The 27,694-nt window shown below is 44.5% G+C and overlaps 2 protein-coding genes across 2 annotated transcripts; one reads left to right on the forward strand and one right to left on the reverse strand.

Moving 5' to 3' along the window:
• Window positions 1-2,286: 2,286 nt before the first annotated feature.
• Window positions 2,287-2,853, reverse strand: ASCL4 (achaete-scute family bHLH transcription factor 4). Its single transcript, XM_065658632.1, has one exon. It carries the CDS (start codon window positions 2,851-2,853, stop codon window positions 2,287-2,289), a length of 567 nt encoding a protein of 188 aa, XP_065514704.1.
• Window positions 2,854-9,673: 6,820 nt separating this feature from the next.
• On the forward strand, window positions 9,674-27,686 carry PRDM4 (PR/SET domain 4). The gene is made up of 11 exons (XM_065632855.1): window positions 9,674-9,815; window positions 11,832-11,965; window positions 12,585-12,770; window positions 14,855-15,649; window positions 19,180-19,329; window positions 20,573-20,691; window positions 21,467-21,552; window positions 22,698-22,825; window positions 23,357-23,671; window positions 25,711-25,879; window positions 27,214-27,686. Exons 1-11 carry the CDS (start codon window positions 9,805-9,807, stop codon window positions 27,521-27,523), a joined length of 2,403 nt encoding a protein of 800 aa, XP_065488927.1. The 5' UTR covers window positions 9,674-9,804; the 3' UTR covers window positions 27,524-27,686.
• Window positions 27,687-27,694: the final 8 nt, after the last annotated feature.

Consider the following 27,694-nt stretch of genomic DNA (forward strand, 5'->3'; position numbering starts at 1 on the left):
AGATTTAATCTTTGCTTTGAGGGAGAAATGCAATTCAGACTTACTGACAGAGTTACCAGAAGCACTACCATATTTCCAGAAATCTCAAAACTGAGGCAGGGAGAGAGGCTGAATATCTCGTGAGAGACCACAAAAGGAATAAAAAAAGCCCCCAAATAATGGATCCAAAACAGACATTCAGACCACTGCCTTGCCCTTCTCCCCTTTCTTGGATAACAATTACAAACATGCACCCAAAAATGAGTGCCTCAGCTCTGGATCCTTAGAGAGAACTGCCCAGGTAACTAGACCTCTGCTTTTTGGGTCTGGGGAACAGGCCCTGCAAAAGTAACAGCCCTGAGGAAAACAACATAGTCTTTAGAAAAAGGAAACTGCTTACCACATAAAGAATAAAGAATGAAGCCTGTGACTGCCGTTGACATTTTGAACAGTGCTGCTTCAGTACAGTCAGGCTGAGCAAATTATTTGCAGCAAAGTCATTTGGACAACTCCTTTAGGTTTCTTCCACTTCTGAACTGTGTGATTTGCCTAAGTGTGTTTGGTTTTCAAGGTTATTGGCTGTAATTTAAGAAAAAATAATTGGGTACAGAGCTCCAGCAATACCTAGACCCACACTTGGATTGCAAGTACTTGAAGGTAGGCACCCAATAGCTTAAAGTTTACAAATATTCACAGTAGTCTCCTAGAAATCAGCAAAGTATTTTTATACCAAATAATTTTGATTAGATGCCCACAGCACAAACCTGCTCCTTATCTAGGTTTAAAAATCTAAATAAAAAATTTAGTTTCAAAAGTAGCAGTTCATATTTACTTCCCATTCATTTTCTTTATTCTTTCCTGAAAATTTGTTACTTACAATGCTGTCCCTTTCATTATCAATTGAAAGTGAAAAAAATGGCCACCAGGATTAATTCAAATTTTTATTTAAATGAAATTTATGGACATGTTTTGAGGTATTTAATCAGTATTTGTTCTTATTTATACAGGAGTATTTTTTTCAGGTGTTCAGTCAGTATAACATGAAGGAAAGACAAAAAGATACAAAACCATTTTACCAACGTGGTGTCAAAAAAAAAGTTCGAAATGTCTGTGGAAATTATATGAGTAAGAACAAATTTACCCCATATTCAGAATGGCATTTAAACACATAAGCTAAATGTTACTTAAATCTGGCCTCGGAGAAAGGAAGATTTTAGAGCAATTTGCAGACAAATTCTCATTTTATGTAGACAATGGTCCAAATTAAAGGTATTCCATAGATTTTGAGATAATTTTAAAAGGTGTATTCTTTGACAAAGTAATACAATATTCTAAACAAAAGTAGAAATACCTATATTTTCATGCAGATGTAAATGGATATATCTAATGTTACCCTTTTTGTACACACCAGCATCTAACCACTACAGGAACATATTTCTAAGCATATAATCTCTGGCCTGTCAAAAAGACACAATCAAAACTATTTTGTCCACAAACTCGATTTTCAGAAAAGAACGAAAAAAGCTGGTAACATTTTTTCAGTATCACAAGTGACGCTTTGCTTTTGAAGGGGCAGTTTTACAGAACTCTGCTTCCCTCTTCCTAGCATTGATTATAATGAAAGTGTCAGATTTTGTTTTCCTGAAAATTATCCTTTGAACAATCACCAAATAGCCAGTGTCCAATGTATGAGTTGCTACTTTCATTTTAGAAGATGTCATAAAAGAAATTAATTCCCAAATATAGACTTATTTATATTTTTTAAATTGCCTTTTCAGAAATAGAAGTGTTTCTGTGAATTTTCTAAAAGTTTTAGGGAAAGACATTTTATCTAAATCTTACCTTTCCCAGTCCAAGTGTTTGCAACCCAGTACATCTCAGGTTAGCAGCCAGGAAAAACAGACAATAAAACTTACAGGAGGAAACAGGAGAAAGGGGAGGAGAATTTCCTGAAATGGATTTATCTAGTTTTGCTGTCTGAACGAGTGAAAGGCAAAAGAAAATAGACAAGCAGAATAAAAGCTGAGTGAAAAGTAGAATGCAGAAGTTGCTTCAGTTTTAGCAATCCAAATGAAGTTTAGCAATACAGCTGAAGCAACCTGAGAGATATCTGCTTACAAATCATCTTTAAGTTTTATGCGGACAGCATTTAAAGTCCATTGACAAAATACCTTTTTTTTTTTTCCCCCTCTCTTAGGTGTTTTCCATTTTCCTGGTAGTCATTTTCACCTGTAGAAAAATCCCCAGGGTGTCAAGATTTGGTTTTCAGCCGAACTTGTAGGCTTCTGTTTCCAGAGAGGCTGTTTCCTAGCTGCCTGTCTCCTCAAATTCACTGTAGGGGGACGAAGCTGAGGAGGTTTTGGACTCTCCATCACTGTTGCACTCCCGCGGGGGACCAGGACACGGAGCTGCTGGGAGCTCCTTGGCAGAGAGCGTTTCCTTGCCGTCAGAACCGAAGGGATGGCAGTCCAGCAAGCTCTGCAGGTGTTTGATGTAGCTGATGGCAGCTCTCAGGGTCTCCACTTTGCTGAGGCGCTTGTCAGCAAATTCCTTGGGCAGGTGCTCTCTCAGGCGCGTGTACCCCTCGTTTACGCAGCGCACCCGCTGCCTTTCCCTCTCATTCCTCTTTCGAATGAAGGCAGGCTCAAAGGAATAGTCGTAGACACCCACATAGCCAGGGAATGGGATGTAGGAGATGCGACCTGCATGCCTGCCGTAGGCTTGCTCCCAGTAAGACGGGTCCAGATGGAAGGGAACCCCAAAGGGCTCCCTCAGGGGGACCCCATGGGGATGCACATGGCTGTTAGCCAGGGACATGGCTCCTGGAAATGCAATCCTGTTCAACAGTCCATCATCATCTTTATTGCTGTCCATGCTGCTGCTTTTTTTTTTTTTTTCCCTCTCACCAGTGGAATGTCAGTTCCTGAATTTGGCTTCCAGATCTTCTATCAGTCCAAACAAGGAGGAAACATTTGTATAGGTACTCTGCCCTGCAGGCTGCAATTTCCTCCTGTGGTGTACAAAAATTCAGATCTCAAAGTGCGGCCAGCGACTCATGAGGTCCACTCTGTGCCTAGAAATCAGCTCCAAGCCTTGTTGTTTTTATAGATGTAGGATGCCAGCTAATTTACAGACAGGTTTTGAGGACCATCACTCCACACTTTAAACCCTTCTTTTCCTCTGATCTTCATATTTCAAAAGATAATAAGAGGGTTCCTGTGTATTCCTTTTCTCTCAGCTTGAAATTATGACCGGAAGAGTTAATGCCAAACATAAATAATCTTCCAGGCTCTAAACACTTCTCATGTATTGTAATCCACAATATCGTTTGATATAATTGTCTCCAAAAGATGGGTAATTTGCAAAGTTTACAGGGATCTTCAAAGTTTTGGCAGAACTCCTCCCTTTCAGGAACCAAGGATCTTCCGTCATCTGAAAACTACCCAAAGGCTTTTCACAATGAAATCCAAAAGACAACTGCAAGCTTTGTTGTTTCGGCTGCTCTGGTCTAACTGAAGCAGCTCACAAGCAGTTTGCAAAACTTATACGGCATGTCTCTAGCTTTCTGGGGAAGCTGAGAAATCTTCAAAAGAAAGAGTGCTCTCTTGTGGTTGCAAGTCATGTCAGATCAAGAATGCATACGACGTGCAAGCATAAGAGGAAAACTGTTTTCTCCATCCAAAGAGAGGCTTTTTCAAGAAGTGTGCGTTTCACAAATTGAACATGAGCATTTTCAAAAGCTCTTCAACATTTTGCATGTTTCTGCTCTTTGCAGGAATGTTCTGGTCATCACTATGAGCACCTGCCTCAGATAAATGATTCAAGGGTGATGCCCTGATTGCCCCCTGTGTTGTTATTACTAGATGTTTACACAGATGTTGGCTTCCCTGCTGGGCCCTACACACTGCTTTAACCGGGGAGCTGAAAATCCCTCTTGACTGTGCCAGATCTGGGCTGCATCCTCCAGTTTGCCTGCAGCTTGCCAGGGAGAAGAGGTGGACAAAAGACAAAGACTTTTCATAGTGTAAGGGCATAATGTCCTCACCTGTGCCTTTCCTCTAAAATATCCTGTTGTGTTAAGATCCTCTGCAGCAATTGGAGGGTCTTTGACTTTTCCCACATTATTGTTCAAGAGCTCTACAGTTCTAATTTTTTCTGAAAACACATTTTCACAGTTAACTGAATTTCCTTTTTCTGCCACGAACAGTTTGGGGAGTTGAACATTTGAGGTGGGACAGCTGTGGGAAGGGACAGACGTGAGAAGGTACAGGCATGGAGGCTCTTTTAAAACTGTTCTTTTGCTCAAAGTGAAAGTTTCCACCCTGTTCAGTCTTTCATGCCAGACCGCCTCAGAAGTGTGAGTAACTGAAACAACATCCTCCGCTCCGAGAGACACATCTATGTCTCTGCTGAGTCAGAAACCAGCAGCAATGATGTCAGCAAGCATTTTCAAGTCAGCCTCTGTGTCCTTGCTGGCCTATTCTGCAGCTTCAAAAAACAATGGTAATCTTCAAAGTATGATGAAAGTACAGGCCAACCGTTCCAGACAGATGTGAGCGAGAACAATCCTGGACTCTGCTTTATGCCAGAGGCAGGATCAGCACCAAAATGGCTCAAAAACCAGGGCAACTATCCATCTACTTTCACCCCCATCACTAATGTTGCCTAGCAAGAACTGGTGTTTGAAGCTGAAGATTTTGTAGCATTACCTGAGATTTAGCTAACGCACTTCATGAGGAGTTGAGATCTTTTCCAGTCACAACTAAATGTCATTCTAAAATATGTGCCATAGCTCAGATGGAACGTATGGGTGTGAGGCAAGAATTACTGGGGAACACTCCACAGTATGTACAACTCATTTTAGAGCAAATAATCAAGGAACCCTTTCTGCCTTTTAAAAAAACTTTGGAAACAGTTGAACAGTCTGGGCTTTTCAGTATTACTTGCACTATAAACTTTGCTGTCAGAAAGGTCTCCAAGTAGAAATGTTTTCAGAAATGAATGCTGAAATGAAAACAGGTCACTCATTGTAGCACTGAGGTAGGCAAGGACTTAAAGTTTTCTTAAAACAAAGAGGATGTTGGCCTCTAAGCAAATACCTGAAGCAGGAAAAGGACATCTGATTTGTGTCATCATTAGATTTAAAACTCTGTTCTTTGGCGGTATTCCTGGAAGGAAATGGAAGCGTGTCTCTTGGGGGGTCTCAGGTGCCAGCATGTTTCACAGCTCTCCATGACCTTGCCAGAAGTCTAGCCATGTTCAAAAGACAGGGTTACATTTCAGCTCTGTCATGCAAATGCACTATTCCTTGCCGCTGGACCTTTTTTCTATGTTTACTGTAAATGCAGGTCACTGGCACTTCCCAGAGTGTCAGAATTGCACCTGTGCTAAACAGACATCTGCTCTTCCTACAGAAAAATCCATGTCGTTGATCCTTTAGACAAACACATGAAAGAAACTTACAGGTAAACGTTATTTGTTAATCTGAATGGTTGAAGCTGATCTCATACCAAATGAACTCTGCAGTCTGATTTTTTTGTGTGTGCAAGAGAAATACGAAAATATGCCACAATCTTTTGTTGAACATCATACCTTGTCGACAGTCAAATGTCACTTGCTCCCTCAGAAAGGGATTTGCCCCTGGGCAGGGAGCCAGCACAAGGCCAGCGCACCTTAAGTCCCACTAAAGGTTCTTGTTGAGAATTTGAGCAGGACTAAAGCAATGTTTTGTTCCCACACCGACCTCTGCACAAAGCTGGCCCTTCTCTACCCGTCTGCATGTGCGGGCTCGGTTATTGTAACAGGACTGGCCCACCAAAGGGAAAGGCTAATACACATTCTTTTTTATTTTAGAAGTAGGTTAAGGCTACATGGATAATGTTCCTCTTCTAAGACAAGCCTTTGATCTTCTTTCTTACACTGTTTCTCCAATTAACTCCTCTTCACACCTTTGCCTGGATGCTGCTGTGACTCTAGAATGCAATATCCCCCATGCTGATACAGAGCAGATGGCCTGGTTTGCTTTCCAGGTGGTACAAATCAGCTTGTATTTGCTGCTCTACAATGGCAGAAGTTGTGCGTTTCTATGTACATTGCATGTTTTGTTTGGCTTGTGGTTTTGTTGTTGGTGGGGTTTGTTTGGTTTGGCTTTGTTTGTTTGTTTGGGTTTTTTTAGACAAAGTTTAAATGGGGACACTAGGAGATTCCTTACTTACTCCATCCATTGCCTGTGGCATTTGAACAGGATCCTTCTTTCCCTCCTTCCTTTTACTTCACGATACGCACCTGATTACCCAGCCAAAATGAAAAGAAAATATTTCTGACGTACCTAAAAATAAAACATTGAGGCATATTCCTTCCAGATATAACTTAGTTGTGGTTTTAATTGCATGTATCCTAACACAATATCTACAATAACATAATCTTTGTACATAAGAACCCTCAACTCATTCACACTCCCACAAGAATCGTGAATAATGCTACTGACATTACATGGGCATTGCTTTGAATTACTCAAAGCAACAAATTCAGAAAGTCATCAGTGGAAATATTGTAGTAGAAACAGAAGTGAGCTGAACACGTGCAAGTCCAGCTATTTCCCAACAGATGATATCTCAACTATTTCATCTGTGAACACATTACTGAGAAGGAGGAAGGAAAAAATACATCAGGAGGTTAAAAAGAAACCCTCACAACATTGTGCTTTTGTTATACTGTGCTATAATTATACGAAATTCTATTTTTTATTATGCACATCATAGTTTGGGCTGCTGCAATTTATTAACAGATATAAAATTGTGAAATTAGCAGTTTCTCATATTAACTGCATACCACAGACTTACAGTAATAACTGCAATTTAGACTGAGATCCAGGAATACAAGATTAAGTAGTTTTGTGCCTCTCTAATCCTGTTTTATCCTTAAGCACGGGCTATCTCCTTCCAGTTCTATAGCTAGAAGTGACGTAAACTAACTAAGCTAAACTACCCAGGTTTCATACTGGGACCATCACCAAGGTACAAGCGGTGTATGACAAGCAAATAAAAGGTGGGGGGAAAATTACGATTCTTGATGTTAAAGTGGCTGGTTTCAACCACTGGTTTTTTGCATAATCTTCATTCAGTGTAATTCTGCTCACTCTGAGAAAGAACCCAAGGGCAGGTTTGCAATGGCAGAAGAGAACTGATGGTATCGTGATTTGGGCATGGTCCAACAGAGACCTCACGCATGCTGCAGAGAAGGACCGAAGTGTGCTTGCTGCATCTCTTTCCCCCATGGTTTCACGAGGCTTCCTTATCTTTCAGTCCGTCTCTAGGATCTGAAGACAACTTGAAAAATATCTCTGCAATTTGTTCCTCACACAGCAAGTACCGCTATAAATGTCAATAAACGAAGCTTTCAGGGGACATAGTGCAGTTGTCTTATCAAAACACTTCACATATAATGAAAGTGTTTGGTATATAAAAAATGTCTTCCCTCACAGAAGAAACAGTTCTCAAATGTGTTTTATCACAATACCCTGGGCGTGCAGAGTACATCTCTGTAGACACAGATTAATTTCTCATTCGGTGACACTTCATATTATCACTGGCTTCCTTTGATACTTGTGCTTTAAACTGGTAGTTTAAAGATATCACTCATTCAAGGGAGCAAAGTGACTACAAAAAAAGCTGGAATCTCAGAGGACTCATGTTTGACAGTAGGAAAAAACACTCTTATCTGCGTATGACTACATCCAATCTGGTTCATAGGCTCGAAGTATAATATTACTTTCAGCTCGAATAGTTGAAATAGCGCAAGGATTTCAGCGCCAGGGCAGTTCTGCGGTAGAATTACGCTATCATAATTGGCATTAAGACAAGCTGAGGGCTTGAGATAACTTAGCATTTCAGGACAGAACCGAGATGCACTGAGTATAGCTGCGATGTTGTTAGGGTGACAACTGAAAATAGGAGGTCTGCAGTCATCCCCTACGTATTAGAAAATGCAATGTGAAGAGACTTCTGGGCTTATAATCATTCGCTGGAGTTTTTCTAAGAAAGATGTGAAGTATTAGCACCAATTGTGTGAATATGTGGTACTATAAACATACAAATGAACCAGAGATAACCCCCCCATTACATGCTTAGCAGTCCCTAAAATCCTGAGGGCTCGATGTGATCTTTCTTGACTTGATGAAATAATATTTGTGGGCCAATTCAGATACACTTGGTCATGGTTAGAGTAAGGATTATCTGGCTTAAGGGAGAGCAGGAGAGTTTGTGGGATATGTGGTAAACTAGACGAAGTCATTCTTTTGGTAACAAATGACAGAGAGCTGGATTTACTTTGCCTAAATGTAGTTCTCCAGAAGTTATGTATTTAGACTAAACTAATTACGCAAGTCCCACTTCTTACAGGCCACAGACACAGAGAGGCAGCTCCACAGGGAATACTCACACATCTCAAACACCTACCTCGGGGTAGGATGAAGCGCTCTCTGCACCAGCCTATTTCTCTCCTTCAGCTGCAGAGAGACCTTGAAGAACTAGCACATACAAGGTGTTTAACTTTCTGCCTGCTAAAGCCAAACGAGGAGAGCATGTTTCCACCCCTAGAAGGACCCATGGGTTTGTACTGAACTGGAATGACCCTTCCAGATCCTACTTTTAGGCTCTTTAGATTGAAAGGTAGCGAGCAGAAAAATACCTTAAGTTTCCTCCTGTGCAGACCTCCTATTGAGGGATGTCTCATTAAATGAGGCATCGTTTAAGTGTCAGACACGATCAAATTACAGAAGCACATTACGGTGTTTCAGGAAACAGCTGTTCACCTCGGCACTCAAGGAACTTGTAGATTGATTTGAGCAGCCTACGTGCTTAATATCCACGTGTCACAGGTGAAAGCGAACCGCAAAACTACTTGCGCAAATCAAGAGATCCCTTGGCAATGTAGCCAGAATTGTGCGTGTGAGCCGTAAATCACAGATAACTGAACAGCAGCTGGTGTCCAGAAGGCAGCTGTGGGGAAGTACGGGCTGATGGTACCGGAGGACCACCAGGTCCTTCTGAGAGAACATGAAACCACGGGTTGAACATCAAGGCCCTCTGGTCAGCCCACCACACTGGGGATGACGCCTCACGACCAAAGATGCTCCTCCAAAAAGGGGAGAACTGCCATGTACCAGAGCAGCTCCCAAGCCCGTTCGCCCTCCCCAGCGCTGGAAATAATGCAGAAATAAGGCGGGGAGGTGGCGGTGAAAGGGGCTGAAACGCCGCCCAGGTTCAGGGCCGGCCGGCCCCGGGCTCAGGCACGGCGGCTGGTGCCGGGCCCTGCGGCGGCTGCCGGGGCGCTGGCGAGGGCAGCGGGGCCGGCGGCTGCCAGGTCAGGGACGGGGCGGTCTGACACGGAACCGGGAGGGGCCCGCAGGCACCCCCGAGCGGGCCCCCCCGCGACAACACCGCGCAGGCGGCCGGGCCCGCCACGGCCCCCGCCGGCGGCAGCGGGGGAGCCCCGGGGCGGTGGCGCCGCTTCCTGGATGTGGCGCACGGCGGCGGAAGCGGGCTCCGTCCCCCTCCTGCCGCCGCCGCCGCCGCCATCAGCGCCTCCTTCTCCCGCCTCCGCCTCCTCCGCGCTCCCCCGCCCGCGGCCGGGCCCGCGCCGCTCGGGGCCCCGCCCATGAGGCGGCGGCGGCGGCGGCGGAGGTTGCGGCCAGGCCGCGGCTGGGACCGGGGGCAGGCGCCTGACCGAGGGGCGGTGGCGGCGGGCCGAGGCTCAGGGCCCTGATGCGGCTGCGGCCGCGGCCGCTCCGCCGCCGGGAGAAGCCCCGCCCCGGCGCCGGGCCCCATGCACCCCAGGTGAGCGCCCTCGCGTCCGCCGGGGCCGGGGCGGCCGTGGGAGGCCAGCGGGACCGCGGCCAAGCCGGGCGGGGACGGGCACCTCGGGCCTTGCACCCCGGCCGTGGGGCGGGGAGGGGAGGGGGACCCTAAAGCGTTCCGTGCCTCCCGCAGGCCCCGAGGCTCGGCCGCGGTGCTTCGCCACCCCTCGGTCCCGGGGCGGGGGATCCCACTGTCGGGCATCGGCACTCTCTGCAGGCGTTTGGGCCGGGGAAGGGGTGGGATGGCCCCTGTTCCCCCGGGGAGCTGCACCCCTCGGCACCGTCCCTGCCAAGCCGTCCCACGGAGGCGAGCAGGGCGGCTGGCAAGGGTCGGAGAACGCACGGTGCGAAAACTGGGCAGGAGTGGGATGAAAGTCAGTGACTCCGTTTGTGCGGCTCAGACCTTTGGGTTAACTTGAGTGAGTTGGGTGTATTTGGCCGTTTTCCCAGGGCGAGTGGTACCTTTCCTTGCTGGAGCGGCCGTCCAAGCTCCAGCGCTCCATCTTGGGCCTGCAGCTTGCCATGGGCATGAGAGAGGCTGGGGTCAGCGTGGGGGCCGTTCGGTCTTGTTGCCGGCGTTGTGACCACTGTGGGGGCAGCCGGTCTTTCTGGCCCTGCAAACCGCCGATTAGAGCCGGTGTGAGGGCAGGAGTGCCAGGTTGGCAGAGCTAATGCAGGACAGAGCTTGTAGAGGTGTCAACAGGTGGGAGGTGACCATGTCTCCTTGGTGTCCCCATCCCCTTGGACTGGTTTGGGCTGCATGTGCAGCTTGAGACCTCGGGGGACAGATGTGCCCCAAGCTGGCATGTTTTCTCCTAAGGCTGGGGACTTGAGTTTAGGGCCTGGAGCACCTTTCTCATGAAGAAAGACTGAGAGAGCAGGGTCTGTTCAGCCTGGAGAAGAGAAGCTGAGAGGGGATCTCATCAATGTTTATAAATATCTCAAGGGTGGGTGTCAAGAGGATGGGACCAGACTCCTTTCAGTGGTGCCCAACAATAGGATGAGGGGCAACGGGCACAGACTGAAGCCAGGAGGTGCCATCTAAACACAAGGAGAAACTTCTTCACTTTAAGGCTGTCAGAGCCCTGGAACAGGCTGCCCGGAGAGGCTGTGGAATCTCCTTCTCTGGAGACATTCAAAACCCGCCTGGACACATTCCTGTGTGATCTGCTCTGGTGAACCTGCTTTAGCAGGTGGGTTGGACTAGATGATCTCCAGAGGTCCCTTCCAACCCCAGCCATTCTGTGATTCTGTGATTTCCGCAGCTTCACAGCCACTCGCGCAGTGTGTGCCCACTTGAGTAGCTATCATGCAGGCACTCGAGAGCCACTGGTTGATCGCTCTGAAACAACGCCATCCATGGTGCCAGTTTTTAGTGTGATAGGGCCGTGAGCCATGTCTGCAGAGCTAGACTGAAGCAGACTGTTAAAATTCTGTACAATGGCTGTTCTGCGGAGGTGACTCTTGTCACTATTTGCCTGGTTCGAATGGATGGTGCATTAGACATTTTGTGTCCATTGCCAGCTTTAAGTGATCTTTCCCCTCCTCTCGCCAGACTTTGGTTTTTGAACGTGAATGTGGTGTCCAGAAGTCATGAAATAGAAGCCATTGTCCAAGTAATGGTGACATTCAGTGTGAAAATTCATCTGTGTTCACAGTACTTTAATCACAGTGCCTTTGAGTACAAGGAGTGAGATTTTGGTTTCTGGATGGTGAGGAAAAAGCTATGGTCTGATTTGTCTTTTTGAATTGGCTTTTTAAATTCTGGTTATTGCTATCTATTATGATCAATGTGTATTGATAATGATGTGATCACAGTGTGAGTGCTTGATGTACTTTATGCTTAGCTTTCTAAGGCAGAGTTTTTATGTGTCAATATCTGATTTTGAGTTTGTTTGCTCTGCCCTTCCTCATCACAGTACAGTCAGTAATCAGGAATACTCTTGCTTCTGTTTCTCTTTCTTTTTCCCCTCCCTTCTTTGTTCCATGGCCCCAGAATGAATGAAATGAACTTGAGTCCTGTAGGGATGGACCAGCTGACCTCATCCTCTGTAAGCAATGCCCTGCCGGTCTCGGGGAGCCACTTGGGATTGACAGCATCGCCCACTCACAATGCCATACCAGCACCAGGTAACGGGGGAAGCTCCCACAAAGGGTATTGCAGCTCATGCTCTGTGTTTTCCTGCCGTGGGAATGTTCGTAACTGGGTAGCAGTGCTTGCTCTGATAGCAAGTCATGTCTTTAGCAGGTAATGAGGGGGTGTAGAATTGGGGAAGGGTGGACCATAAACCATTGCTTCTGTGGGCAAAGCACAAGTGATGTGTGTTTACCAGGCTTGTGCCTTAATGGGAGTCTTGTTTTGTTCTAATGGGGTGGTTTGCACTGTGGGTGGGTGGTAGCAGAATCCTTTGAAATACGAGCTGCAAATCTGTCTCCACTCAGGTGAAAATAATGATTTTTCACCTGTAAAGCAAAACTGTTTAGCTAGCACTTTTTTTTTTTTTAGAGGACTACACAGACATTAGAGTTGTAAAGTAGAAGCAGGCCCTACATAATGTATCCGAAAAAGATCCAGCCATATTCAGGCACGCTGCTCAGTGCTGTGGTAACTGTGATCCTTTTTTTGAAGCTTGCCGCACTGCTTTGACAGTACCGTTTAAAACTTCTATAGGGAGCTCCTGTGGAATTAGTAACCTCTTTGTTAGCTCAAGTAGTTCCACTGAATTTAAAGGAGTGTTTTCTTTTGCAGGCTTGCCTGTTGCAATTCCAAACTTGGGTCCCTCCTTGAGTTCCTTGCCCTCTGCTTTGTCTCTGATGCTCCCAATGGGTATTGGGGATCGAGGAGTGATGTGTGGTATACCAGAGAGAAACTACACCCTACCTCCACCACCATACCCTCACCTGGAGAGCAGCTATTTCAGACACATTCTACCTGGTAAGTGGTCCGGTGCCGTTGGATGGGAACGGAAAGAGAAGTTTTTTTAAGAGCCACCTGTTTCTGTCCTGAAGCAAACAAGGCTGACTGTTTTGTAGAGCTGTAAATTCCCTGAGTTTGTCTGGAGTCTGGTCATTTACACACCTTTATTATCAGGTCTCTGTTGCTACATATGTGTATGAAGAGAACTGCAGGGCATCTTCTACTTAAAGAGAACCTCTGTTCACTCCTCTTGCTGCTTTGGTTTTAAGATTAACAGAAAACAAGGCATGCCTGGTTTCAACTCAAATGGCTTGTAGTTTGAAAGCTGCTGCTTTTTTTTTTTTTTTTTTTTCTTCTCTTCTCTCCTGTAGTCTGGAGCACTACTTAATATGTGTATGATAGCAAGTTACAGTAGTTCAGAGCTCAAAAAGAGGAGTTCGGGCTCTTTCCTATCCATTTAGCACATGGCATAGTTTTTCTTCTTTTTTGCTCAAGGTTGATTTCCAAAGGCCTAAAATGCTGATTCCTATCTTGTTTCCTCTCTCACATGTGTTTTAGAGTATAAATGTAGAATTTTGCATGTTAGTATATGAAGACACAGAAATTCCAGCTTTAAATGTAGCCCTTGTTTTGTTTTGTAGCTAAGATTGACAGGGTGGAAGGACGTAGATAAACTTTTTCAAGGTCACCTAGTGAGTGTTGTTGGTTCAAGCTGGGATAGGAAAAGAAATAGAGCAGCCTAGAGCTTATCCAACTACCTATTGACTTGTGGCTGAACTTGCCAACTACTTAGGAGTAACTTATTCTGTTGCACTGCATGCCTACCCATTTTGTGGGCAAAGAGTAGAGAAGGAGACAGTACATTTGAGGATCAAAGGTATTTGCCATTCTTCTGAGCTGGAATAATTTATACAGAAATGTATATTTTTCTTTCTGGTCTGCTTGGTGTTTAGTCTGATGTTTCATAGGGCTCTTCCATCACTCGTCTTACTGCCTTTCAGCATCCTCCTCATTCAAGCCACAGCGTAGCATCGCATGCAGAAATATTTGATGCAGCTGATTAAATTAAACTGTCCATTTCTTGGCTTAACCATTTTTAATGGGGTTATGTTGCAGAGAGAGTATCCATGCTTATAATGTCAGACGTGTTTGAACAGAAAACTCGTAGGGCTCATAGGGTTCAAGGCCAAAAAAGAAACATGCTGACTCAGATCTTGCAGAATCTGCAAAATCTTTTTCTGTTTCTGCTAGAAGTACTGTTTAGTTGAATGCGCTGATGTATTTCCTCCCAAGATTTTTTTTTTTTTTTTAGCCTTGTCCAGCAAGAAGAGTTGGTAGTATGTAAATACAGGTTGGTGTTTCTTCATATCTTAAATTCCAAGTTTGTTTGATGTTGAAAAGCTTTGCAGAACTACCCGGAAAGATAGTAGGGTGTCTGATTTAAATTTAACTGGGTGATAGTTTAGGAGAAACAACATACTTTCATGTAAGGAAAGAGCGTAGATGACTTGTGATACCTTTGAGAGACCTTATCTTGGTCCTTTGGAATTGCAGTTGATGATCTCCAAGATGGACAATTGTGTCACTTAGAGGAAGGAAGTAGTCCTTGTTCAAACTAAAATGCCAAAGCAAAAAGGGTGTATCCTGGAGAGCTGTTGCTACTTCTAGCAAAGATGAACAAGGGATTATCAAATGTTAGATTCCACTAGCAGTCCTTCATCCTTTTTGAGCTATTTCTTGAGAATGAAAAATTATGCCTAAAATGTGAAGCCTCTCTTTCTGTTTCAGTCTTTGTACCGAGGGCCCTAGGTTAGATGCTGCCAGAGACTTGACTGTTCAGAGTTTGACAAATAATTAGAGACTTGTTCTGTTGGATAGAAGCTCTGTTATTTGTTGTCAAATGATACTTTGACAAGAGTGTTGGGTTGGCATACGTTTGCGAGCCTTGTTTTTGTATTAGTGGTTTTTAATTGGACATAATGTAAAGAGAATGTCTTCAAGGATCTAGGTCTTAATGTACTATGCTGCGATGATGGGGTACCTTTGTTCAATATTTGAAAACTGATATCATCTCACTCCCTTTCTCCTTCTCATTCTTTTAGGTATATTATCTTACTTGGCTGACAGACCTCCACCTCAGTACATCCACCCCAACACTATAAATGTTGACAGCAATCCGGCTTTGTCAGTCTCTAGCAACCCCTCAGCCCTAGATCCCTACCAGCCCAGTGAGACTGTGGGGCTGGAACCAGGGATTGTGTCCATGGACTCCCGCACAGTGAACACGCACGGTGCTCAAAACCTGCATCCTAGTGACAGCCATGAGGTAGCGCTGGATACTACAATCACTATGGAGAGCGTTTCGAGGGTAACCAGCCCCATCTCTACAGATGGGATGACAGAGGAGCTTACAATGGACGATGTAGCCGGGGATCATTCGCAGATCCCAAACGGCTCCCGGAACCATGAACCTTTAGCCGTAGACACGGTGGGGAGTAACTTGACATCAGACGCTGTGGGACACGGCGGTGTCATTCCCATTCACGGTAGCACTTTGGAACTCCCTGTTGTCATGGAGCCCGACCACATTGCCGGGCAGGTGACAGGAATATCGGACACCACACTAAATGACTCCATTCATACTGTGGCCATGAGCACCAACTCTGTGAGCGTGGCGCTCTCTACCTCACACAACCTGGCTTCCCTGGACTCGGTAGCCTTGCATGAAGTGGGCCTCAGCCTCGAGCCGGTGACGGTGTCTTCCATAAACCAGGAAGTAGCCATGGGACCAAGTCACGTGGATGTGTCTGCGGACAATCTTGCCTTCGTACCATCCTCTCTGCAAATGGAAGACTCCAATTCGAACAAGGAGAACATGGCAACCTTGTTTACAATATGTGAGTAGACGTTTCCTGCTTTCTTGGGGCAGGGTTTTTTATGTAGCTGTTGAATGGTGGGATGACAGGACTCTTGTTGCTAGTCTTACAGATTTCTGGTGAAATAAACTTAATTATTTAACAGGTCCAGGAAAGCTGGAACATCTGCAGTGGCAGATTAACTGTGCTGAAATGGCACTAGTTGGAAGGAGACATAATAGGATGTTTTAGCATAATTCCCTTTGTATCCGTCTCCCATGTTGCTTTGAGGTTGGAAGCTGAGCTCTTTATGGACCTCTTGCTTTTTGTGGATATGCTGATATTATCCTTTTCAATGAGACTTTTGTTTTTTAAAGTCACATCACAAATGGCTTTTCTTGCTCTGTTAAGAAAACCCATAAAAAACACCACCCAAAGCCATACATTTTGTCAAGTGGGTATAGTTGTTGAGTATGATGATTTTGCAAAATTTTTATTAAACCATGAACAATCATCATAGAAATGTTCTCAACAGGACCTGCTTGAAAAAAGATCAGAGGGGTAGGGAAGTTTTTAATATTTCTAATTATTCTCATCAAAAGACTTTAGTCCAGAGGTTACTTGATCTCCTAGGAAGAGAGGAACACTGGACATTGCACTCTCTCAATCCTGTCATCGTTCAAGGAATAGTGTATGAGAAGTGTGAAGTTCTTATTTGCTGGGACAGAGATTTGAACTTCCACCCACAGCATATCTGGCTTCCCGCTGCTGAAGCGTAAGGCCAGCTTTTATATTTGGTTTTATTAGCTGCAGTAGCACTGCTGAGTGCTGCCCTTGCATGCAATCTGGCCCTGCAACTGCCAGAGCCTTATGATGAGCTTTGCTTGCAAAACATTTTTGAAGAAATGGAAAGAAATAGTGCCTTGGTTAGCAATGGGAGAGGTTCAGTTTAGTGCAAAGTGTCTAGTCAGATATTTGAATTAAAACTTTTATTCTGTGGGATAAAATATAACTTAAGATCAGGTGGGTGTAGAACTATGATGAATTTACCATTCTTAGAGGAAGAGTTTTACAGTTGATGCACTCAGAATTTCTTACAAGCATCTGTTGCGTGTTGAACAAATAACGATCAAAATACTATGATATCCGACATGCTCGTGGTGAAATCACTTCTCTTATTCACTGAAGTGAGATTTGATGTGCCAGCTTATGGTCACTATACTCAAAATAGTCCTAAGATGTTTCCCAGATGATGCACCTCATTGGTAGGATGTTCTAACAGCTATTGCATGCGTTGTGCTTTTATGTGATTTACAAAATAGGAAGGTTTAAATTTTAACTTGTTGGTTTTTTTAAACTTCTCCTGAATAAAACAGGAATTTGTGCCCAGATGGGTGACAAAAAGGAGGAAGAGTTGTTTTAGAGCCTCTTGGTGGTTTTTCCTCATCAAGAAGGCAGGAGTCATGGCCTTTTTCAGAAAACTTTTTACACTGTTCCTAAGCAGGAATTTAAAGAAGTGCCTTTGCTACAGGGAAGTAATTGCTGTGATTGTTGGTTTTATTGGTTTTGGTTTTGGTTTGGTTTTAGTTTTTTTTTTTCATTTTTTGGAAGGAAATGAAACAGTATATTTTGCTTCCTGTAGAATGTAGGAATTTTTTTTCAACTTCTTAAATATATATGAGTCCCTAAACCTTCCAAGTGAAAGTGTCACATGCCTAGAAGTTGCTTTCTTCCTCTTTGCCTCTCCTTGGGCCTAGTCTGCAGACCCGTAGTGTTGTGTGCTAAGCAGTGCTTAAAACCAACTGTTCCAAATAGTGTTTCTCATTACTCAGGGCTGGTCGTTGTCATTGCTGTGCTCTTACAAGTCATCTGTGCACATGAAGCAATGCTTGTGTAGGCTCGACCTAATAATTTTCTGAGTACCTTCCTATCTGTAACGGTGCAGTCATTCAAACTGCACTTTGTATGGGGTCAGATTCTGGTACCCTCATGTATGAAGGGAGTGTCCCAAAAATCTCTTTAAACAAGTGATAATGGAGCTGCTGTTTCTGCCTGCCGAAGACTACTTCTGTGGTAGGTCTTTATACTGGAGCTGGGCCACCAAGAAGCCAAAGAGGGTCTTTGTGGAGATCCCGCTCATTTAGCTGAGCATCTTTCTTCAGAAGAAGAATGATATATCATGAGGGTGGTTGCTGAGTAGGTGTTGTTTGCTCCATTCATAGAGAATTAAAATGATATAGTTTTCCTGGATTTTATGTTGTACTTTTCCCTGAATTTATTAGCCTGAAGACTTTCAGTGGTTTATTTTTCAGCAGTGCTTATGCTGAATGACAGATTAGGAAAGCGATGCTACTGATTCTTCTTGGGCTTTTGTTTTTGTTCCATTTAGTGGCATCCTGTAGAGGTGTACTTTATGAGTTTATTGCAGTACGTCCTTCAAAAGCAGCAGTGAAGTCAGGTTTTTGCTGCCGTGAAAATCTGCACATTGTCTGAATTTAAATGGAGAGAAAGGGTTGTGTGGGTTCAACTTAGAAAAATTTTAGAAAGAAGACCTTACTGTCTCTTTCCATATGAATATCGTTGAGGTTCTACATGCAAGAAAACTCCTGTGTTCCTGGTAAATTCTATAAACATAACCAGTTAGAAAGTGCTTGGTTTGGTATGGCTTGGATTTTTCTGCCAATAAAGGTCATTTCACTTCTGATCAGAGAGAAAATGGCTCTTCCATCATCAGCATTAGTGCCAGCTCTGGAGAGACTACCATGGAATCATACAATCATAGAGTCATTTTGGTTGGAAGAGACCCTCAAGATTGAGTCCAGCCATTAACTTAACTCTGGAACTAAACCACGTCCTTAGGAACCTCATCTACGTGTCTTTTAAACACCTCCAGGAATGGTGACTCAACCACTTCACTGGGCAGCCTGTTCCAATGCCTGACAGCCCTTTCTGTGAATAAATTTTTCCTGACATCCAATCTAAACCTCCCCTGGCACAACCTGAGGCAATTTCCTCTCGTCCTATCACTTGTTACTGGGGAGAAGAGACCAACTCCCTCCGTGCTACCTCCTTTCAGGTAGTTGCAGACAGTGATAAGGTCTCTCCTCAGCCTCCTTTTCTCCAGGCTGAACAGCCCCAGTTCCCTCAGCTGCTCCTCATCAGACTTGTGCTCTAGACCCCTCACCAGCTTCCTTGCGTTTCTTTGAATCCATTTTGCAGTAGTTTTGATGAAGAGTGGACTCTGCCCTATTGCTAGATTGCCTCTGTAGGGATAGTCTGAGAGTCCAGGTGATTAATCTAGGTGATTAATTTACCATCAGGAAGGCAGGCAGAGATCCTCATGTTTGATTGGAATTGGATAGGAACAGTGAGTGATGTGTACGTTGGTGCCCATCTGATGGTAACAACATGGTTCATATTCTTCTGAGTAAAAGCTAGTAAAGCAGATGAGATAAACCAGGTAGAAGCGGCCTTTGGCAGGAGCTGAGCTGAAGCATGTTGTTTGGGAGCTCATTGCACTGTGGGGGCTGTTGCATCTTTTTAACTCCTGTTGTCCGTTCCCCTTTCTGCAGGGTGCACACTGTGTGACAAGGCATATCCATCAGACTGCCCAGATCACGGGCCCGTCACGTTTGTCCCTGACACCCCGATAGAGAGCCGAGCCAGGCTCTCTCTCCCTAAACAGCTTGTGCTCCGGCAGTCTATCATGGGAGCTGAAGCAGGTAAGAATCAGATTACTATAGATTTCTATGTAGCGGTTTAAAATACACTCACTGCCTGAAATCCAAAACCGTAGGGCTTTTAATGTGGGAAAGAAACACTGCAACAGAGAGGTCGTTCCCTCTTCTATAATCACCCTGACTTCCATAGCGCAAGAGGTTCTTGTCCTCTGGTTACTGCTTAAGCTTCAGCTAGAGTCTCAGGGTGCTGCCACAGAGTGTTGCTGAAACACTTCATAAGATCAAGCACAAGCAAGGTATGGTGTTTATTTTTATCATGTGCTAAACAGCCCAGGCACAGCTTTGATGAGAAAACGTTACAGCAATTGCAGTTTGAGGGAAGAAAACAATTAGAAATAATGGAGGAGATTTCTGTCTGCTTGTTCATCAGGTTGGATTGCTACCTGTGGGTCTTCTGGATGCTCTTGTTGGAGTATTGATCTTGAGTGCCTCTTTTTTTTTTTTTTTTCTTTTTTCCCTCCCCCCCCACTCATTTACATTTGGCATGTAGATTGTGACCTTGTCATTGGATGTGGACCTTGTTACTGTGTTTCACGCCATTGTCACCTGGAAATGGAAGAGTACAGTGCAATACCCTAAGGATCTGAAGGCTAGAGAAGAATGTGATTATTGGCTTGCTGAGACATGCTGCTTGTTGAGAGTAGATTACATCTGTTCTTTTCAAGCTGCACTAGTTTCCAGTTTATTCCTAAAAGCTATTCAGTGTATTCATGTACACCTATATATATATAAATGTTTAATAATAAATAATATACACGCAGGAATCCCTCTGCCCATGACAGAAATACAGCTGCCTCTGGGGAGAAATGCAGAAGCTGCTTAACAATGCCCAGCAACAATTCTGGAAATTCCTGGGGATTAGGTAGGCGAAATGTAGTTACTGACACTAGTATTTTCTGCTTCTGCAGAAAGTGCCATGAAAACTTTAATTGGTACAAGTGGCTAGGATCTTAGTTTTATAGCTTACTGCAAAGTAAATTACTTGCTTTTGACAAACAAAATAAATATTTGTAATTACAACAAAGCGGCTCCCAATAGTGTCATGTGGTGGTGGTGGTTCTTGTCTCTGCCTTAGGTGTGTTTTACACGTGAAGTAGAAGCTTTGGTGATCTTATGCCTAGATACTACCCCTGGAGCATTACCTCATAAACCTCCCACCTCTTTGTTATGCATGATTAGTCGTTTAAATAATTGATTTCTGCAGATTTTGGTCTTCTACTGATAGGTGTGTGGACACGAGAAACCATTCCTGTAAGGACTTGTTTTGGACCTTTGGTCGGGCAGCAGAGCCATTCTCTGGAGGTGGCCGACTGGACAGACAAAGCAGCCAGTCACGTCTGGAAGGTCGGTGGATGTTGTGGTCACACAGGCCCACCTGCGGCTCACAGAGTCTGCGGGGACGCTTTCTTCTGGGGAAAGCCACCACATGACACAGCAGCTTTAACATTGTCATCCTTGCCAAAAATCAAAATGATTGCAGTTTGATTGTTTAATACTTTATATCAGCATCGCAGAGCTGTGTGCCATGTGATGTGCTGGTAATCAATCTTGAAGTACAACGAACTTCTTTAATGCCTTTTCTTTTAAAGGGCTGGACGTGGTTTCCAGTATTTGTGTGGACTTGCAGGAGGAATTGTATATTAATTACTAGGCAGCACTTGTTTGTTTGTTTTGTATCACTGTTTACTGAAAGTTCCCCCAGGTGATTAATGATTTGTTGTAGGAAAGCTGCTTTAAAGCTTTATTTTTCACATCATTTCATGTTGAGAAACTAAAATTGATCTATATAAATAAAACATGTACTGTTTGCCCAGATATTATTAATCACAAGACCTGGCTTGTAGAAAAGCAGTGAAATGTGTTTCCGCTGAGAGCTGGAGGTGGTGTGTGGGAAAGATGCTGATAAACAGTTCTTGTAGCCTCCTGGGTAGCAGAGAGGTCAAGCTTCCTGTGTGAAGGGGAACGGAAGGAGTAAGAACAGGGCTGTGGTATTGGCAACGGCAACGGAGACCTCCTGGCTTGTCCTAGGTGAACATGTCCTCTCTTAAAGAAAGAAGCTGGCTTTCGCTGTATTTGTTGCTGTGTGTCATCCTAAGATTGCATTTGTTTTTCCTGGTAGATCCATCACAATGGTGTCCTGGAGTTCTGCATCGTGACAACTGATGAAAATGAGTGTAACTGGATGATGTTTGTACGCAAAGCCAGGTGAGAACCATCTGTACTGTGGTGAGGAGATTGGAGTCTGAGCTGCAGGTTCACGGGAGGCTGTGCTGGAGAACGTGCACTGCTGCACTGACTGCCCAGACGGGCGATGAGCTCGGGAGCCTTCGGGAGTTATCTGGGCATCTTGGACTGGTGGGGAGAATGAAACAGAGCACCCAGTGGAGAATGTTATGGGGGAACCAGTACGCATGCTGTAGTCAAGCCACCCCAAACCTGTTCACATACTTCGTTTCCCTGTCCTAAAGCTTTACACCAGGTTTTTTTTGTATCACCTGACTGTGTATTATCTTGTTGTTGCCTTCCATATGTCCCATTCCTTTTGGATACATCTGTGAAGATGACGTTGATTGTCGCTTTGATTTTAATACTTTATTAGCAAAGTGTCCCTGGGTTTCAAGCTCTTACAGCTCACAAGAGCTGACCTTTTCAGTCTTTTTGGAGCCTGTGATGAAAACTATCCAGACTGGCTTCAGTATTGCTCCACACATGGTCCACTGAGAAGGGTGAACCTCTCCTATTGCTTTGTGACACAAAGTAGGTTTCCCCTGCAATTAATTTAATTGCTTTCACATGCAGGAGTCAAGAAGTTAATGCTTGATTCCCCACTGCAGTGGGGCAGAGCTTTTGCTGGTTTCAGATACTGAGAACAAACAAATGCAAGGTACAGCTTCAGAAGGTGAATTACCACATCTTGGAAATGCTTTTCAAGAGTTATTTTTGAAGATAATTTTTCTTTCAGACTTCACTGATAATCCTCTCTCGTGTTCTCTATTTCTTAAGGAAGTTAGTATGAGAAATATATGTATTTTTGTAGTTTCTTAAGAGATCATAAACTGTCTTTTCTCAGCCCACTCCAATGTCTATTAATAATTTTCTCAGCAAGATATCGCAGTGGTGTGAAAAATGTATCGTTTGGTAGAGCAGATTGGCTCTCAAGGTCCAGTTTTCCTTTCCCTTAATAAAAAAGGACAGAAGTGACAGACATGAAAGTTTTTATAATGGGCTGACAAGCATTGATGTTCTCTCATTACCTATTTATAGGAATTTCCTTCATTACTTTTTTTTTCCTCTCACAAAAATAATTATTTCTGGAGGGTTTTTTTTCATGGCTATTGTTATTGCCATAGGAACCGGGAAGAGCAGAACCTGGTAGCTTATCCTCATGATGGAAAAATTTACTTTTGCACCTCTCGGGACATCCCACCTGAACATGAGCTTCTCTTTTATTACAGTCAGGACTACGCACGACAGCTTGGTAAGTAAGCGCTCATTTCCGTTGGCTTTGCAGGGAGTGCTCAGCTTGAATTCCCTTTTAGTGCCATCTCTGGGCTCTGTCACTTGGGAGTGCATTATGTTCTTTCTCAGTTCCTAGTGGTGCATGTCACAGTTTACTTCTGCATTTCACAACTCCAAGAGTACCATCGTTTAAAAGAAACATTTCACTATCTAATTCTACAGATCAGGAGTAAAAGATTGCAGTTTCAAAGAAAAAGAGTTGGTTTTCTTCTGTTCATCTATCTGGCACTGAGGGAGTTTTGCTAAGTGAAAGTGTTCCTACCCTCCCCCACCTTTGGTAGCAATCATTTAGGTTTGGTGGAGCTGTGCTCAAAACCATTCCAAAGTTTGCCCCTCCCAAACATTGGAAGTGACTTACCTAAAAGAGCTGAAAGTAAGCACCGGAGCTGGGGTGAAAATCTCTGCAGCTGGCTTTGCTGCCACAGACATGGTGTTAACATGGACCACGCTCTGTTCAGCTTCATTAAAAGCGATGCCTTTTTGCCCAAAGGTGTCCCAGAACATCCGGACATGCACATCTGCCACTGCGGAAAAGAATGCGCTTCCTATGCGGACTTCAAGGCCCACGTGAGCAGCCACATCCACAGCCACCTCCCCAGCCAGGGGCACAGCAGCAGCCACGGGCCAGGCCACGTCAAGGAGAGGAAGTGGAAGTGCTCCATGTGCCCCCAGGCTTTCATCTCCCCTTCCAAGCTCCACGTCCACTTCATGGGGCACATGGGCATGAAGCCGCACAAGTGTGATTTCTGTAGCAAAGCTTTCAGTGATCCTAGCAACTTACGGACACACCTCAAGATACACACAGGTAAGGGCAGAGGACTTCATAGAGATGCCTGTGCTAGTAAAACATTGGGGTAGGACGTGTTCTCTCCGATACCTCGGCCAGTTGGCAGGGAATGGCTTGTGTCAATAAATCTAAGCTCTTAGAAACATAGAATCATAGACTGTTTTGGGTTGGAAGGGACCTTTAAAAATCATCTAGTCCAACCCCTCTGCTGTGTGCAGTGACATCTTTTACTAGATCAGGTCACTCAAAGTCCCATCCAACCTGATCTTGAACACTTCCAGTGGTGGGGCATCCACAACTTCTCTGGGTGGCCTGTTCCAGTGTGTCACCAGCCTCACTGTAAAAACATTTATTCTTTATGTCCGATCTACATCTATCCTCTTTCATTTTAAAACCTTTGCCCCTTGTCCTGTCCCTACGGACCTTGGTAAAAAGTCTGTCCCAATCTTTCTTACAGGCCCCTTTTAAGCACTGAAAGGCCACAATAAGGTCTCCCTGGAGCCTTCTCTTCTCCAGGCTGAACAACCCCAACTCTCTCAGCCTGTCCTCATAGGAGGGGTGCACCAGCCCTCTGATTATATTCATGGCCCTCCTCTCGACCTTCTCCAACAGGTCCATGTCCTTCTTGTACTGCGGACCCCATAGCTGGGCACACTACTCCAGAAGGGGTCTTCCAAGAGCAGAGGGGGAGAACCACCTCCCTCAACCTGCCTTTCTAAGAATGGCAGCATCCTGACTGTCTGTGGGAGTGATTTCTAGTCTATGCTGACCCCAGCTCATGCCTGGGTACTGCCTGAGAGAGCGCTGGTTGGCGTGGGACAGGGCTTTGCTGGGGTCAGTGGTGTGGGTGCTTATAGAAGAGTATGTAGACGTGTGTTCTGGCTGATTGTGCCATGACTAGGAGAGCATTTGATGAGTTGAAGTTGAGTACGGTTGGGAAGAAGTGTCAGCCTTCATCTGGGAGACACAGACCCTTTGTTGTCATACAGCAGATCCAGTGCTGGCAGCTATGATAAAACAAGGGTTGTCTTCTGCTCATGAGAAAAAAAGCCAATTGGATTTGAGAGCTTGTCATGTAGACAGTTGTCCACTTAAATATGGGGCTGAGATTCTTCCCCTCTTTCCTACCTGAATTTTCATCTTAAGCAAATGACATGACTGAAATTGGTGACTGAGAGGTCGACTGATGTGGATAAGGCTCAGCTCTGTCACTCATCAAAACTTATGTCTGAATGTGCTGTTGACTTTTGTGGGCATTCATATCTCAGCTTTGGAGCGGAAGGAATAATTGCCAGAAGATCAGTGAATGAGAGCTAAGAGGAAAATGAAATAATGAAAGATTTTTCAGCTGTGTAAGAAGAGAGGGAATAAGAAAAGGCATGGATTTAACAGTGAGGATAGGGGCAAGGGTGAAGGTCAAGTACAGTCCAGCAATATACAATGTGGATATCTTTGCCTTTTTTATTTCAGTAAGGTTGAAATAGCTGTTGGGAATCAAGGAATGCAAATCACAAAGCTGAAAGGGCAATAAAATTGGGAGTTCAGTGCACTGGAGTCAAGCATAGGAAGCTGTAGGCTCAGTAGTGAGGAGTTTTAATAAACTGATAAGTACAAATGTGGTAGACACCACCCCAGAATACGCAGTGGGATAGGGATTCAAGTGGTATTCACACTTAGTCTGAATTCAGTGGTGTGCAGAGGCTTTGAACTATTTGTGGCAATGAATAATGGAAGAACTGCAGATAAGTGGGAAAACAGGATAAAACACAGAAGTTACCAAAGAGCCAGTGAACTTTGTACCTGTGTGCTTGAGAATTTGTTTTTCTAGACAAAAGCAACGCAGTGCATCAAATGTGCCTGGGCTCCGCTAAGGCATCAGATACAGTTCCTGTGGGAAATCGGTGGGAGTGATGGGGATGTGCTAATACACAGTATGGTTATCATGGTAACTATTAAAAAGGAGGCTACAATTATTTTTATTCAATAATTTATCTTAGATAACCCTACTTTTGTTAAAAATTTCCCTGAATGTCTTTGCTGGAAAATTGTAATCCTAGGTCAGAAGAATTATCGCTGTACCCTCTGTGACAAATCGTTCACCCAGAAGGCTCACCTGGAATCGCACATGGTCATCCACACCGGGGAGAAGAATCTGAAGTGCGATTACTGTGAGAAGCTGTTCATGCGGAGGCAGGACCTCAAGCAGCACGTACTCACTCACACACAGTAAGTGATCTCACAGGATGGGCTGGACTGGCCACTGCAATACACAACGAAGCAGAGCAGCCCGAGAGAGAGTCTCCAGTTTGCAAATAGTTTGGCCTAAGGAGTGTAGGGTTCATCCTCTAGAATGATGGAAAAATCAATCTGGACAAATTCCTTGTTGCTGGCTGAAGTTGGCCTGTTCTAGTGTCTGCAATATTTTAATGACACAGTAAATTCCAGGTGTGCACCTGGTCTTGTGAAACGGCATTCTGCAGTGCTCACCATTTTGTAGAGAGAGGGGGTTAATTTATTTACATTTAGTTCTCTGCTGAGAATTGTTTCCGTGTCCCAACATCACCATGAAAATTCATAAATTCAATGCTATTCTCACTGAGTAGCTTGTTATGTTTCCCTCTCTGTTTGCACCGGGGGTGGGATGCAGCTCTTAACCTCCCCATAGGTCTCATTCATGCACTTGGTCTCCTGCTCCTCCTCAGGGCAGATCCCCAGGCCCCTCCAGCAAGCTCTGCGAGGGCAGATCTTTCCTTTTGCTGTGAGAATCTCTCCCTCCTGTTCAGTTACAACCAGTCCCTCTGCTTATTTTGTTTTCAGCATCTGGTTCTCGTACTTACTTGGAATCGATTGCTGCTTCTGGGAGACAGCATCGTGCAGCTAGCATGAGAAAGAGAGGCAGACAGACAGACTTGCTTTGCTGCTTGTTCTTATAGCTGGAGCCAGGAGCACGACTGCTGGGAGGTGTTCTGCACAACATCTACAGAATTTGACTGCTGCAGTCTGGTTAGCCTCTGCTTAGCATTTACAGACTGAGGGTTGTTAACACTCAGCAGCTTTCTTTTCTTTTTTGTTGTTGTTGTTCTTTTTTTCCACCTCCTTTATGCAGGGTGGGAAGGAGGGAAACTAACCTTCCCACCATGGCAACACCTCTGCCTTTGCCAAAACATGGACCTTAACAGAATTTGGTCTCCCTCAAAAAATAAACCAACAAACAAACCTCTTGTAGAATTCATTCTTCTTTAATTTATCATCAAGAAGAAAAACATGTGGTTGCAAGTGAACAGATAATGCAAAAAGCCTGACTTTTGGCAATGACATCTGGGGGGAGCAGAGAAGAAGGGGTTTGTGTAGGTACTGTGTGGGAGAAAACTGAGCAGTATTTACATTTTAGTGCCACAGTAGTGCTGTTATTTCTGGTCTGCTGCTTCTTCAAGTATATTGAAAGTAAGATTTACAAGATTGACCTTTTCACCCTTCCTGTCACCATCTCCCCACTATTTGTTACAGTATCAGCTGCCTTGGGGCAGGAGCAAACTAACTTTTTCATGTCTTGCTTGCAGAGAACGGCAGATCAAGTGCCCCAAGTGTGACAAGCTGTTCCTGAGGACAAATCACCTGAAGAAGCATCTCAATTCACATGAAGGAAAGAGAGACTATGTCTGTGAAAAATGCACCAAGGCTTATCTAACCAAATATCACCTCACTCGCCACTTAAAAATATGTAAAGGCCCCACATCCAGTCTGTCAGCCCCAGAGGAAGAAGAGGAGGAGGATTCAGAGGAGGAATTAGTAGACTCTGTGAGGACCGAAGACTGTAGGATTAACAATGGAGTCTATTCAACAGGTGATGGCCTCTCTGGACACAAATGAAGAAAAAAAAGAGGGAAATTTTCTTAGATGTTAAAACTGGGGAAGGAAAAAAAACACCCTCTTCCTTCTTTTCTCCGGTCAACAGCATATGTCAAATGAGGAGTTTTCCTTCTGTTTTGGTCTCTGCACTACCACCGCTTAACAAACTCTGTAGCCAAAACACGGAATGGG

The sequence above is a fragment of the Caloenas nicobarica genome, chromosome 1 (assembly GCF_036013445.1).
Source record: "Caloenas nicobarica isolate bCalNic1 chromosome 1, bCalNic1.hap1, whole genome shotgun sequence".
Classification (NCBI taxonomy): Eukaryota; Metazoa; Chordata; class Aves; order Columbiformes; family Columbidae; genus Caloenas; species Caloenas nicobarica.